The sequence below is a fragment of the Manis pentadactyla genome, chromosome 3, assembly GCF_030020395.1.
Source record: "Manis pentadactyla isolate mManPen7 chromosome 3, mManPen7.hap1, whole genome shotgun sequence".
Classification (NCBI taxonomy): domain Eukaryota; kingdom Metazoa; phylum Chordata; class Mammalia; order Pholidota; family Manidae; genus Manis; species Manis pentadactyla.
The window spans coordinates 982,529-995,296 of NC_080021.1; the positions used below are offsets into that span (position 1 = coordinate 982,529).

The 12,768-nt window shown below is 65.1% G+C and overlaps 2 protein-coding genes across 4 annotated transcripts in view; both read left to right on the top strand.

Moving 5' to 3' along the window:
• Positions 1 to 494: 494 nt before the first annotated feature.
• PARP10 (poly(ADP-ribose) polymerase family member 10) lies at positions 495 to 5,759 on the top strand. Its single transcript, XM_036923208.2, is given in 21 exon segments — positions 495 to 500; positions 830 to 899; positions 1,046 to 1,210; positions 1,287 to 1,488; positions 1,527 to 1,690; positions 1,693 to 1,760; positions 1,814 to 2,022; positions 2,142 to 2,277; positions 2,375 to 2,554; positions 2,556 to 2,612; positions 2,738 to 2,834; positions 3,036 to 3,071; positions 3,074 to 3,145; positions 3,148 to 3,208; positions 3,210 to 3,280; positions 3,283 to 3,351; positions 3,354 to 3,385; positions 4,660 to 4,714; positions 4,717 to 4,863; positions 4,932 to 5,090; positions 5,093 to 5,759. Coding segments are annotated over 21 exon segments (2,217 nt in total). The 3' UTR covers positions 5,254 to 5,759.
• A 150-nt stretch (positions 5,760 to 5,909) lies between these two features.
• PLEC (plectin) overlaps positions 5,910 to 12,768 on the top strand; it is a 51,209-nt gene continuing 44,350 nt past the window's right edge. The window contains exons 1-2 of one of the 3 annotated variants that reach the window (XM_036923155.2): positions 5,910 to 6,029; positions 7,285 to 7,480. In XM_036923155.2, the coding sequence (XP_036779050.2) occupies positions 7,291 to 7,480 (190 nt within the window). In that variant the 5' untranslated portion in view covers positions 5,910 to 6,029; positions 7,285 to 7,290. Of the gene's footprint in view, positions 6,030 to 7,284; positions 7,481 to 9,015; positions 9,182 to 12,768 lie in introns of those variants that run through there. The other 2 variants (XM_057497632.1, XM_036923168.2) reach the window with 2 other exon arrangements.

The window sequence follows — 12,768 nt, forward strand, 5'->3', positions numbered from 1 at the left end:
GACGCTGAGTTTCTGTGGGCTAAGGGGTAAACAGTAGGTGGGGGACAGAGAGCAGAGACGGGCCATGAGCAAACGCAGCATGTGGAGGGAGGGACTTTGGCAGCAAGAAATGTAGGGTTTTGAAGGCACAGCCGGGGTGTGAGGCCTGCACTGGCTCTGCCAGGCCCTGCCTGCACCTGCATTTCCCCTTCTGTGGTGAGAGTGGGCTGCACACAGCGCCTGTGCCTTCTGGAGTCAGCAGTGCCAAAAGCAGTGACAATCCTGAGGATGGTGCAAGGTGGGAAGAGGGCACACACTGCAGGTGGGGTGGGGACCTGGAGTTGGAGCAGGTGGGGGGCTGCCAGGCCTTGGGCAGAGCCACTCACCCTTCACTCAAGCCAAGGTGCGGGCCTGGTCACCTGGTAAGTGGGAAGGGCTTGGAGCAGGGTTTGGAAGGTTGCTGGGAAAGCTGAGAACCTGCCTCAGCCAGGGGTGGGCCTGGAGACACAAGCTGCATGGGGGTAACACCCACAGAGGCTTGGGGTCTGTGAGCGGGGGGCCAGTGGCTGGAGCCCCTGGCAGATTTGGCGGGGAGGATGATTGCCCATCTGAGGGTCACAGGGAGAGGCCAGCGGGAGTGGAGGACCTCCAAGGGCCACTCCCTTGTCCTATGGGCTGGGGTGGAACAAATGGGATTGGCGGGCTGGGCTGAGGGGGCAGGCCCAGCCAACATCTCCCTAGCTGGGGGGCTCTTTGTGGCCTGAGGAGCTGGGGTCTGGGGTGCGAGGTTCTACGGGAGGGGCCTGCAAGCTGGAGGGGAATGTCCCAGCCCCCTCCCTCCGTCCCCCAGGTAGTCTGGCTTTTGCTGCTCTGGGCCCTGGCCTTCTGCCTGCTGCACAGACTCCTGGTCCTGGCTGAAGGTGAGGCCGGCAGAGGAGTGTTAAGTGTGGGATGCGGGCTGCCCATGATGAGGGGTGTGCCGGGGGCACTGCTGAGGGGCCCGGAGGGGGCAGGGAGGGTGGAGTTGGGCTGTGGAGCAGCTACCCTACGCCCCAACCCGGCCCAGGGGTCTTGTGGGGAGCCCGGGGGGCTCAGCGGCTGTCCCCCACCCCCGACTTCCTGCCGCGCTGCTCGCACTCTGCTTCGAGAGCACCGGTGCTCTGTGAGGGGCCTGTGTTAAGTTGGCAGAGACTTGGGCACGAGGGCATATTCACCTTTCGGGAGACTGCAGGTGAGGGGCTGATTGACAGGGGCAGCCTGGGCCCCCAGCGGCCGGCGCTGACACCCTACCCCCGCCTTGCCTTTAGATGTAGTGAGGGTTTTGGTCCAGGAGAACTACATGCTACATGGTGCTTGGCTGAGCCTGCAGCCTGACCTGCCGTGGGCTCCTGCCTGCCTGCTGCTCCAGGGACTGCCCCCTGGCACTGCCTCCCAGAGCCTGAAGCAACACATCCAGGCCCTGCTGTAGGCCATGGGGCACCCAGAGCAGGCCTGTCATGCCTCTCTGAGGCAGGTGAGAGGTAAGTTCGGCCAGAGGTGCCTGTTAGGGAAGATGCCCAGAGATGACTTGCAGCCCTGCCCACAGAAGCCTGTGTTCTGCAGGGTCAAGCCTGAGCCCTGGGCCAGAGCAGGCCAAGGCGTCCCTCGCCTCAAGTGCCCCGGGACCGAGCAGTGCGTGTGGTGGGGGCACCAGCGGCAGACCTGCTGCCACTGGGCTGCGCCTAGAGCATGAGTGCGCCAGTGGCGGGGGCCCTGGAGGGCACTGCCGTCTCCTTCCAGCAGTGGCAGGGTAAGTGGGGCCGCCAGGCTCACCTGGCCCACCCCATCTGCGGAGCCCGATGGCCCTCTGTGCTCTCCCCCTAGTGGCGAGCGGGTGCTGCCAGGGGACCCCTGGCTGCCAGGCTCAGAGCTGAGTCTTGCTCCCCGCTATGACTTCCTGGACCCTGAGGGGCTTTCCGAGGACGCCAGGGGAGGGCACCACCTGGCTGCTCTCCCTGAGGCTAGAGGGCCGGCAAGGGCTCGGAAGGGTGCAGGGACTGGACAGTGGGCTCCAGGGAGGCACCAGGCCCTGCAGGGTCTCTGCGCCAGGCCAGGCCCGTCAGCCCAAGGCCTGTCATGTACTCAAGACAGGAGGGGCTGAGGCCTGCGGGGCACTGAGGCAGGACAGCCTGGTGGAGACTGCTGGTCAAGCGGCCAGGAGCCATGTGCTTCATCCTGCTCTGCCACGAGAATCTTCTTGCTGACCTGGGAGATGTTGCCCTCTTCCCACTTGAAGGGTCAGATGTGACTGGCTTTTGGGTGAGTGACCCTTGAGGACTCCTCACCTTTGGCCGCCTCTCTCACTGGGGGCTCTGGGTAGTTTTCCTATGCCCTAAACCTTTAAATCGCCCCCCAGCCCCTGGTCCTGCCGTTCTGCAGAGCCCTGGCCCCATGCCAGGTGGTGGAGGAATTTCCATAAAGTCTGCCAGGCAGCATCAGCCGCCACCTGCTGAGCCTGAGGCACACAGGCAGTGCCAGCTTCCTGCTGGGCGCAGAGGAGCAACACCTTCTTCAGGGGCTACAGGCTCATTTCCAGGTGTTTCTTTGTAACAAAGCATCTGGCCAGAGCGGCTCTGGACACTGAACCTGGGCAGGTAGAGATGGAGCCTGCCTCGGCCCCTCCGTTTTCTCACACGTCAGCACCAGCTGCTCCTCCACCCTCACTCAGAGGCCCGGCAGGAGTGTGTGCCCAGTGGGCCCCGACATTCTCGCCTGACAGGCAGACCCCACTGAGGTCTTCCAGGCCCTCCCTAGCCACTCACACATCCTGTGGACCCCGTAAAGTACAGGCAATGAGCAGGAGAACGTGAGCCTGGGCAGGGCTCCCTGAGGATCCCCCGCACGTCCAGTGGTCCTTTCCTGACCTCACCCTCGGCCCTGCTCTGCAGGCGCACCTGTCTTGTGACCCTGCATCCACTTAACTCTCTCTCCACTTTCCACGATTCCCTGACCTGACGTGCCCTTTAGCCCCACCTGTCTGGGCTTGACCCCAACCTAGTGCCTCTCCCTGCTCCCAGAGGAGGCTGGAGAACTCCTGGCCACTCCGGAGGGCCTGGCGGGGAGAACTGGCTGCCCGTGGAGCTGGGGGAGGAGCTGGAGGAGCGGCCGGAGCAGCACCTGTGCCCAGGGCTGAGGAAGGGCCTGTGGCCCCCAGCACAGGGGTGCCTGGGCAGCTCGAGAGGAGTGCGACCTGCTCTCCCCAGGTCACTGGAGCCGCGGGGCGGGGTGGCTGAGCAGGAGGCCGCTGCACTGCAGTGAGCCCTGCCCTCTCCTTGCTGGGGCCACCCCCGTTGGAGGGAGAGGGGATCCCAGGAGGTGAGACTGGTGGCGGGGCCGCCTAGTGGTGCACATGGCCTTTGAGAAGGATGTGACGAGCTGGCCTGGAGCTAGGAGCTGCCTCGGAAGTGCACCTCTGGGAGGGGGTGGTGGGGCCCCAGGGCCGCATGCTGCCTGCGGGGCTTCACACCTGCCTGAGGAGCTGCCTCGGTGTGAGCACCCCCCCTGCAGTAACCACGCCATCCCGCGTGGCGTTAGGGCCCAGCCTGCCATGTGGCCTGCCACTTAGCACCCCTGGATCGGAGTTTGGCCTCTCTCTGGGTGTCCTTAGGCCCCACCTGGGAGTCTGCCCCCCGGACTGGGCAAGGATGGGTTAGGCCCCAGGCATGGCTGGCTGAGAGCAGCAGGGAGCTCCAGAGGGTGGTGCGGGCCTTCTAGGACACCGGGCACACTGCCCGCAGCAGGATCTGCCTCGTCCGGGAGAGCCCGTGCACCATCCCTCCGGCTTCATGGCCTGTTCAGAGCCTGTGGGCGGTCCCTCTGGCCTCCATCAGGGTCAGCTGGCCAGAAGCTGCCGAGTGTGGGGTGGGCTGGAAGCTGTCAGGGGATGGGGGAGCCCCCTAGCCCCGCTCCTTGCCTGGAGAGCATTCACCCGGGCTGGGTGGGAGACAGGAAGACACCCGGGTGGGGGCCCGGGACCGACAGACCTGAGCACAGGTCCCCACTCTGCCAGCTGCAGCTACATGGCTGTGGATGGTGTGCCCTCCATGCTTCAGTGCCCTCATTGGGAGCATGGGGTGGCAAGGCCATCTGGTGGCTTTTGGCCTCTGTGAGCATTGGTCATGCCACAGTCCAGCCCTACTGCTGTTCTTGGGGCTTCCCCGCCTCCCACGGCGTCTGCCCCAGCAAGAAGAGGGCTAGCCACAGTGCGGCAAGTTCATCCTGCATTCTTACTTACTAAATGTGGCAACTCTGAGTATGAGCGCTTCAAAAAAAAGTCTGGGAACCCCTGGTAGGCAGCCAGAGTGAAACCTCAAGAAGCCCCAGGAGGCCCCCCTGTCAGGAAGGAAGAAGAGGCCAAGAAGGAGGGACCAGGGAGGCAACAGGGGGTTCAGGAGGGCAGTGAGGCCCACAGTGATGAGTTCTGGTGAGTGGTTGGGTTTGCCCACATTACAGGCCCCCTGGAAGGATCAAGACTTGCTGGAGGGGTCCGTCCAGGCAGCTGCGGTTTGCCTGCTGTCTGCCTCTGCCCCCCTGGAGAGGGCTCAGCTCTATCCCAGCACAGGGGTGGTCAGGGTGGTGGGGGGTGGGAGGGGGTGGGTAGAGAGGAGGGAAGACCTCCCAGTGACCTGGCCCTGACTGCAGCTCCTGCAGGTGGAGTGCGTGTGGCATCCGCTGCTCCCACAGCAGTACCATCTGTACATGAGCGCCTGGAGCAGCTCTGTGACCCGAGCGCCGCAGAGCAGGCCCTGTACCACGGCGCATCCGCTCGGGGCGGCCCGGACATCTGTGCGGACGCCTTCAACTGCAGCTTCAGTGGCTGCAGCGGTGAGGCCTGGGTCCCAGGAAGTGGGCTCCACTGACCCTGACGACCCTGACCCTGCTGGTCCCACCCAGCAGGCACACTCTACGGGCAGGGCGCGTTTACTTCGCCAAGCGCGCCTCCCTGTGGGCGCAGGACCGCTAGGCACCTCCCAGCGACGACGGCCACGTATCTGTGGCACGGGTGCTGACTGACGACCGCGGACTGGGCCGCCCTGGCTTGCGGGCACCACCTCCTCGGGCCCGAGGACACGCTCTCTACGCTACGACCTCGTCGCGGACCGCCTCCGACAGCCTAGCATCTTCGTCATCTTTCACGACATCCAGGCGCTGCCCACCCACCGCATCACCTGTGAGCACAAGCGCCGCGCTTCCGCGGACCCCTCTGGGTTCTTCAGTCACTTCCCGTCTGCCTAACCCGAGAGGCTCCGCTGGCCCAGCCTCTGGGCGGCGCACAGCCTTACCGCCCCCTGCGCTGTCTGCACCGCCCCAGGGGGTGTCCCCGCGTCGGCGGGGACGGGTGGTGCAGACGCGAGTGGCTGGGGCCTTGTCCCCCGTGGGTCCCGGTCCGGCCTGGGCCGGTACAACCACTAGGGGTCAGCAGAGCCCTGGAGGAGGGTGGGCCGGTCCGACAACGCCCGCCTCCGCCAGACCTCGCCAGAGCGCGACTCTGTTGCTTGAAAAAAGTGTGCTTGAAACCAGGCGGAGGCGCCCTCCGGGGCTCTGGGTCCGAGCTCCGCATGCGGGCGGGGTCCCTTGGCGTGGCTAAAGGTGCAGGCGGCGGGGTGGGGGCGGGGCAGAGCGCGCGGCTCCTTGGGGTGGCCCTTGGCGCCCGGCCGACACCTGACCCGTCGCGCACCCCTGCGACCCCGCGCCGCCTTAGTGTCACGCACGCTGCCCCAACAACGTCTCCTTGCTGACCCTCTCGGTAAGCGCGGGGAGGGACTGCGCCGGGCTACCCGAGTGCGCACGGCGGGGGCGCTGCCCAGGCCGCGCGGCACTTGCGCTCCGGTTGCCGCCTCGGGGAGCCCGGGCCCCCAACGCGCTCGGGCGTCGGGATCTCAAGGGCGGTGCTCGGCTTGGGGCCGGGGCGGGGCTCCGGGTTCGCCCCGCCCGCTCCGTCTCCGCAGCTCTCCCTGCCCAGCAGTCTTGCTGCGGCGGTCGAGCCGAACCTAGCCGAACTGAGCCACCAGGCACGTAAGACCGCAGCCGGGATGGAGAGGCGCGCAGCTTGCGGGAGCTGCGGGGAGGAGTGGGGGCTCTCTGGCCGCTGACGTCCCGGAACTAGGGACTGCGTCGGTGCCCATCCTCCCTCGGAGGACACCACCTCTGCGCGCGGAGACTGCGGAACTGGACGGGCGGTGCTGGGGCGGGGTGGGCAGGAAAGGCTGCTGGGCAGGCGCGGCTGGCGGTGGGCCGGGGCGGGGGGGTTCTGGAGCTCAGGCGGCCGGTGAAGGCTCCTGCGGAGGCGGGGCGGGCGGGGTTGCGGCCAGTTCGGTGCCCACTGTCTCCTCCCCAGCCCTTAGCCTGAGGGCGGGAGCACAGAGCCCACATTGTGCCCCGCGCCACCCCACCCTGCCAGGACGGAGCCCCGTTCACCTCTGCGCGTCAGCTCTCCGGGGGACGCGTAGCTGAGGCGCGTGCACACGTGGGTGTGCGTGCGCTTTGGCCGCTCTCGCCGCGCGGGCGGTGCGGGTGTGCTGGTGGCGCGGACTCTTTCCCAGCCGTGCGGCAGCCGAGCTCCTGCGGCCCACGCCGCTGCGGCTCCAGCTATTTATAGGCCTTCATTGCGGAGAGCAAGGTGGGACTGCGCGGGGGCTGGGGGCGTGGTAGGGATGGGAACGCCTCGAAGCGGAGGCAGCTTTGAGGTAGCCGGAGGCCAGGGGATGTGGTTGGGGTCCTTCCCTGATGGCCGAGGGGCTGCGATCAGTGTTTCCCGATGGCCCCACTTGCCTGCTGATCAGAGGGTTAGAGAAGACGCGGCCCAGATTTGGGATGGAGCGGGTGAAGGTCAGTGTCCAAGTGATGGGGTGAAAGGCAGCGTCAGCGTCCAAGTGACGGGAATCATCCCCTCTCCTCCCGGCCCACAGGGCAGAGGGTGGAGGGTGAGATCTGTGTCCTCTGAAGGGAGGAACCCCTGGGTGACAGTATTTGGGTGACTAAGAGAAGGAAGTGGCAGTCGGTGTCTGGGGGAGCTTGCAGTGGAGTTTCTGCGGGCGAGCCGGAGGGGGTCAGGCCAGCGGAGGGTGGGGGGAGGGCTGTCAGTGTCTGGGCTGAGAGGGCAGGGATCCGTATGTGGATGAAGTGGGGCAGAGGAGGGGTGTGCGTGTCACTGCAGAGGGGATAGGGTGGAGGGGGTGGGGTCCATGTCTAGGTCTAGAAGCTGGTGGGTCAGTGTGCAGAACCCCCACCTCAAAAAAGGCATAACCCCTTTCTGCCCCTCTCCAGGAGGCCATGTCCGGCGAGGACCACGAAGAGCGGACAGTGGCTGAGGAGGCCAACGGAGGCAGTGGCTCGCCCAGCCCCGGGGACACATTGCCCTGGAACCTGGAGAAAACGCAGCGGAGCCGGCGAGGCGGAGGAGGCTCCGGGGGCAACGGGAGTGTCTTGGACCCCGCTGAGCGTGCCGTCATCCGCATTGCAGGTAACGCTGAAGGGGCTGGTCCGCCAAGTCCCGCGCAGAAGCACTTGCTTGTTGGTTAGGCCCCTGATGCGTGAGGTGCAGGTGTGGGGATGAGAGGCCGGCTCTAGTGCAGGTGATTGCGTACAGCACAGTGCCACCTGCTGGCCCCACCCGGGCAGCCGCCTGAGGCCTGGGGTTGAGCTGCACTGCTGACATCATTGGCTTCATAACAGAACCAGTGCCCAGGTGCCATGATGGTACTTTCTTGGGCTCCTGGGGCAGCACCACCTTCCAGGCCCCCTGGTCTTGCCTGCCGCCATGGGGAGTGGGCGGTGGAAGCATGTAGGAGCAGGATAGGAGGGGCCACCTGGTTGCTGAGAGCCCAGTCCCTCCCTGAGCGTGTGTCCAGCCTTGCCCTCTAGCAGCTGCCGTCCTGGGGGGGAGGATGGGAGAGTGCCAGAGAGAGGCTGCACAGTGTAGGGCTGGCAGCCAGAGGGCAGCCCCTCCCTCTGGGAAGGGGGTAACCTTGTGCTGGGAAAAGGAGGAGCCAGTTGAGCGTTTCTAAACCCAGGCTTCAGAGTCCTGGCCCCGTTGTGCCGCTAGGACAGGATGGTGATGCGGGGTCAGGAGGCTGCGCGGGGTGGGGAGGAGGCCCAGCAGGCCAGCCGCTGCGGTAGAATGCTGCTGCCTGTGCGAGGAACTCTGTGGGTGGAAGCACACGCCGCCTCCCCCGGCCGAGCAAGCTGTGTGAGGACAGCCCCAAACTCAGGGCCGACCCCCAGCACATGTGGGTGTTAAAGAACGAGGTCCATTTCTACCCACAAGAAAGCGCAGCGTGAAGGTCCTCCGCACCTCGACCTTCTTCGCTCAGGGCCCTGGTGGTCGTCGGCTCCCAGCGCTGCAGGCCAGGCCTCTTTGCGTCTCCTGACGACTTTCTCAGGAGGGTTCCGAGAAGTGGGGCTGCTGATTACAAGGTCTGCAGCTTTTAGGTTAGTGGGGAGTGCTGCCAGGGGCGGTTCCCGGAGGACTTCCGTCAGCAGGGCAGACGGGCTTTGCCAACCTGATGGGTGGAAAGTAATTTGTTTTTATTTTTACCAAGCATTTTTTCTTCTGTAAATTGTCTATTTCAATCTCTTTAGACATAGTAATTTTTTTTTGTATTTTAAGGTTCTTCTTATACTGAACATATCAGTTCTATGTCCAGTGTTGCTGTGAAAGAGTCTAAGTAGCGGTGGAGGGAGGAGGGCGGAGGCGCGCCCGGCGTGGCCAGGTGGGGTCGCGGGAGGGGTGGGGGCTGGCGACACGGGGGCCGCTGCGGGGCGGGCAGCCGGGCAGGGACAGTTCAGGGTGGGCGGCCCCCGACCCGGTCGGGAGCCGGCAGGGTTGCACGCGCTCGGAGGTTGCCGAGCCCGCTCGCGACGAGCCCACTCACGGACGCGCCTGGGTGCTGGGCCCCAGTTCGCGGGCCCTCGGGGCCTCCTCGGGGCGTGGCCTTCCGAGGCGGGGCGTGGCCTTCCGAGGCGGGGCGGGGCCTCCCGGGGGCGGGCCGGGCCGGGCCATCCCCGAGAGCCGCGCGGCGGCCGCGGGGACAGAGTGGCCGCCGGGGCTGGAGGCTCTATCTGCGTCGCAGCGCCCCGCCGCGCCCCGGCATGGCCGCCCTGCCGCCGCCCGACGAGCAGGACTTCATCCAGGCCTACGAGGAGGTGCGGGAGAAGTATAAAGGTAGGCACCGGGCGGCGCGCCGAGGGCGGCCTGCGGCCAGGCCGGCCCTGGCGGGTCCTCCAGCCTGACAGCCCGGCCTCTGACACCTTGTCTCGGTGGCCGGCCGATCGCGGCCCAGGCGGCGCCCAGGCCCCGCCGCACTCGGCCCGTGGCCGCCGGGCGGGGAAGAGGCGCGAGCTCGGCGGAGACCCCGCGGTCATGCCCTTAATAGGGCATCGCGCGGCGCGGGCGGGAGGGTGGGGTGGGCCGCACCCCCGGCGGGGGCTCTCCTGGGCCGGTGTCCAGTGTCCCGAGGCTATGCCTAGCAGACACGTGGGTCAAGGCTGAGCCGTTCCCTGCCCCTCAGCTGGGTGCCTCCCCCGTGGGATGGAGTCGCTGCCACCACCTGGCAGTGGGTTGCATAGTTGTGGCCTCTCCTCACCTCCTCAAACTGGCCAGCATCTAGGCTACCACACTTCCTTGGCAGGGACCCCTGTTACACCCGTTCTCTGTCCCCTGGGGACAGCTGTGGGCTGTGCAAGTCAGAGCAGCGCCCTCTTCCTCCTTAGAGGAACCCACTCTTGGCTTTGGGAGACCCCTTTGCCCTGCTCCATGCCCCCCGGGGCCTCGGGATCTGCCCAGGCTCTCACCACGGTCAGCTGCCTGGCTGGCTGGCTGGAGCAGGTATGCACACAGCCCTTGGCTGCCCTCCCGCAGAGGCTTAGGGGCCCGGGTGTGAGCTGGGGGAGAGGGTCGAGGTGGGGGCCGTGGGCAGAGCCAACCAGAGCAGGTTCCAGCCCCACAGGGCTAGTTTTGCTGGCTCTGCCCCCAAGGGCAGCCCAGGGAACAATGCCTTGCTGGGGCCGTGCCTGGAGCCCAGTGGAGGTGCTGTCCACGCAGTGACCTCGCCCGGCGCCGAGAGGCTTCACAAGGGCCGGGGCTCATCTCTGCCGGGTGGCCTCTGCTTGCCTTTCGCTGGCTCCCAGGCAGGGTGGATGTGCCGTGTGGCTCTTGTCAGCGCTGTGGCCGACCCGTTCTGCCTCTGGCCAGTTTGTCTGGGCCAGGTAGAGATACTCCTCTTGCCAGTGGGCTCCAGAGCCGCCTGCTGCACCCCCTGGGAGGCCTGCTGTCCCTCCTGCACAGGCCGCCCTGCCTTGGAGGTCCACTTGGAAGGCCCAGGGAAGGAAGTCCCACTTGGGCCACAGCCCTGCAGGCAAACCCAGGGCGGAACCGCTTATGACCTGGCGCGTTTAAAGTGGGCACATCGCACGGAGTGAACCGTGCCTCCCTGCAGACTCCTTTGTCTGCTCAGGTCATAGACCTGCGCATTGTCCCAGAGCCTGTCCTGGGCGCCATACTGAAGCTGGCCTGAGGGGCTGTGTTCCCTCCCCTCCGTGGGGTGGGGCCGACCTCCCAGGAGTGAGGCCTGACCGAGCCCTGGGGCTTCCTGTCACAGGGCCCCCTTCCCAGCCCAGCTTCCCTGGACACCAGGCTTGGCGGGACACACTGGGTTTGGCGAGGGGGGCAGTGGGTGATCTTGCCTTTTTCCTGCTGGTGGGCTCCAGGACACCTTCCCGAAGTGGACTGGTGAGTGCCACGGGGCAGCTCGTCCTTTCTGTGGCCCTTGTCTGACGGAGGCTGAGAGTTGCCCAGCAGGAGAGCAGGGTCTGGGGGCTCCAGTGCCTTGGAGCACAAGAACTTCTGGGGCATACCAGGCACCCTCCTGTCTCCTCAGCTCCTGGGAGCCCAGGGAACGGGTGAGGGTCTGGGCAGTAATCCCTGGCAAGGCTCAAGGATGACCTAGAGGACGCAGAGGTGGCTGGGCTGCGGGCTGTAGGTCTGTCCGTTGGCCGCCCCGTGGGCCTGCTTGGACCTACTAGACAAGGTGCCAGTGCTAGCTAGCCAGTGACTGCTGAGGTTGGGGGTGGGGAGGAGGCTGAGGGCCCTCTTCTGGGCCCTGGGCCAGCAGCACTAGCCTGCTGTGCCCTCAGGACCCCTGCCCAGCCCTGCACACCCACTCCTGGCCCATTACTGGCCTAGTCAGGGCTCCGCTTCCACCTCCAGGCCACTTCCCTGTACTGGCACTGGCCCCCAGCCCCCCAAAACCTGCTGTAACTCCTGAGAGGCACCTTCCCTCCTGGCCCTCAAAGTCCAGCCTCTTAGTCCCCTACCCCAGTGACCCTCACAACCCCCAGTCCCACAGTGCCCCGGGCCCTGCCCTGTGCCCATGATTCCTGGCTCTCCCTCTGGAAATCCCCATCCTTGGCTGGGTCACTGTCCCTCCCAGAACACTCTCATTTCCTGTCCACCTCAGCCCCTTGGTCCTCCCCATCCTCTCTGCCCGCCCTCAGGGCAGATTCCTGTGGGGCCAAAGCTACTGGGACTTGGCCTGTGGCTGAGAGCTCTGGGTGCCCCTTGGGAGAGGCCTCGGGCACTGAGGGACTCTAGGGGTGTCCTGACTGTCAGGTCCTCAGAGCCTGGCCTGGGACAGCTCACAGAGGCTGTCCACCTGCTCAGCTAGGGAAGCCTTCAGAGGCCTGCCATCAAGTATGGGAGGGCAGTGAAGGGTTTGGGGTGATGTAGGTGAGTGGGGGAAAGGTATTTGTTAAAGAAGGAGCAGCCCAAGTCCCCCAAGTGGTGCTGTGTGCGTAGGGCCAGAGGCCTGTCCGTGCAGTCAGGGCAAAGCCTCAGGGCCAGGGGTGGCCAGTGTGGCCAGCCCAGAAGACCCCTGCAGCCGGGGTAGAGACTTCAAGGTTGTCCCATCAGGGCTAGAAGCCAGGTGGTAGCGGCGTCCGCATGGCTCGGCAGTGATTCTGGGCAGCAGTGGGCGAGGAGGGGAAGGTAGAGTTGAGTGCTATTGGGGAGTGGGCAGGGTGGGTGTGGGGCAGGGCCTGCAGGAGGCACCCGTCTGGGAGACCTGCGTGGTCTGGGGAGACAGTGGGGCTGGAGTGTTGGTGTGTCTGCAGGGCGTATGCCCAGCAGGGTCTCGTGCTTTTGAAAAGATTCAGCTGGAGGAGCCCCACCTCCCTGGCAGGCTCCAGGCCCACCTTGGCGCCCCCCTCACATGCCTACCCTCTGCTGTCCTGGACTCTGAGCTCTGTTATCTGTGCCCTGGCTCTGGCCCCAGGCCCTCCGCCAGTGTTTGCAGGATGCTTGCCTGGGCGAAGGAGTGACAGCCTGGGGACCTTTAGGGACCATAGCTCAGCTGGCACATATTTGAGGCCCTTTGGAGAGGGCTTTTGGTCTGTGTTTATGGCCAAAAAGCAAAACAGGAGATAGAGAGAGACAGAGGGAGTGAGGGAGGGAATTGAACGGTTTTTAGCATATGAATAGATGTGAAATCCTCACAGCAATCAAGTCCAGATGTGTACATCCCCCAGCCCCTGGCAATCACTCATCTACTTATCATCTCTATAGATTCGCCTATATTGGATATTTCATATAAATGGAATCATACAATTTTTCATGGCTTTTTTCACTTAGTGTGATGTTTTCAAGGTTTGTCCATGTTGCAGCAGTGCCGGTGCTTCATTCCTTTTTATAGCCAAATAATATTCTATGGTACAGATAGACCACATTTTGTTTATATCAGTTGATGGGCGTTTGGG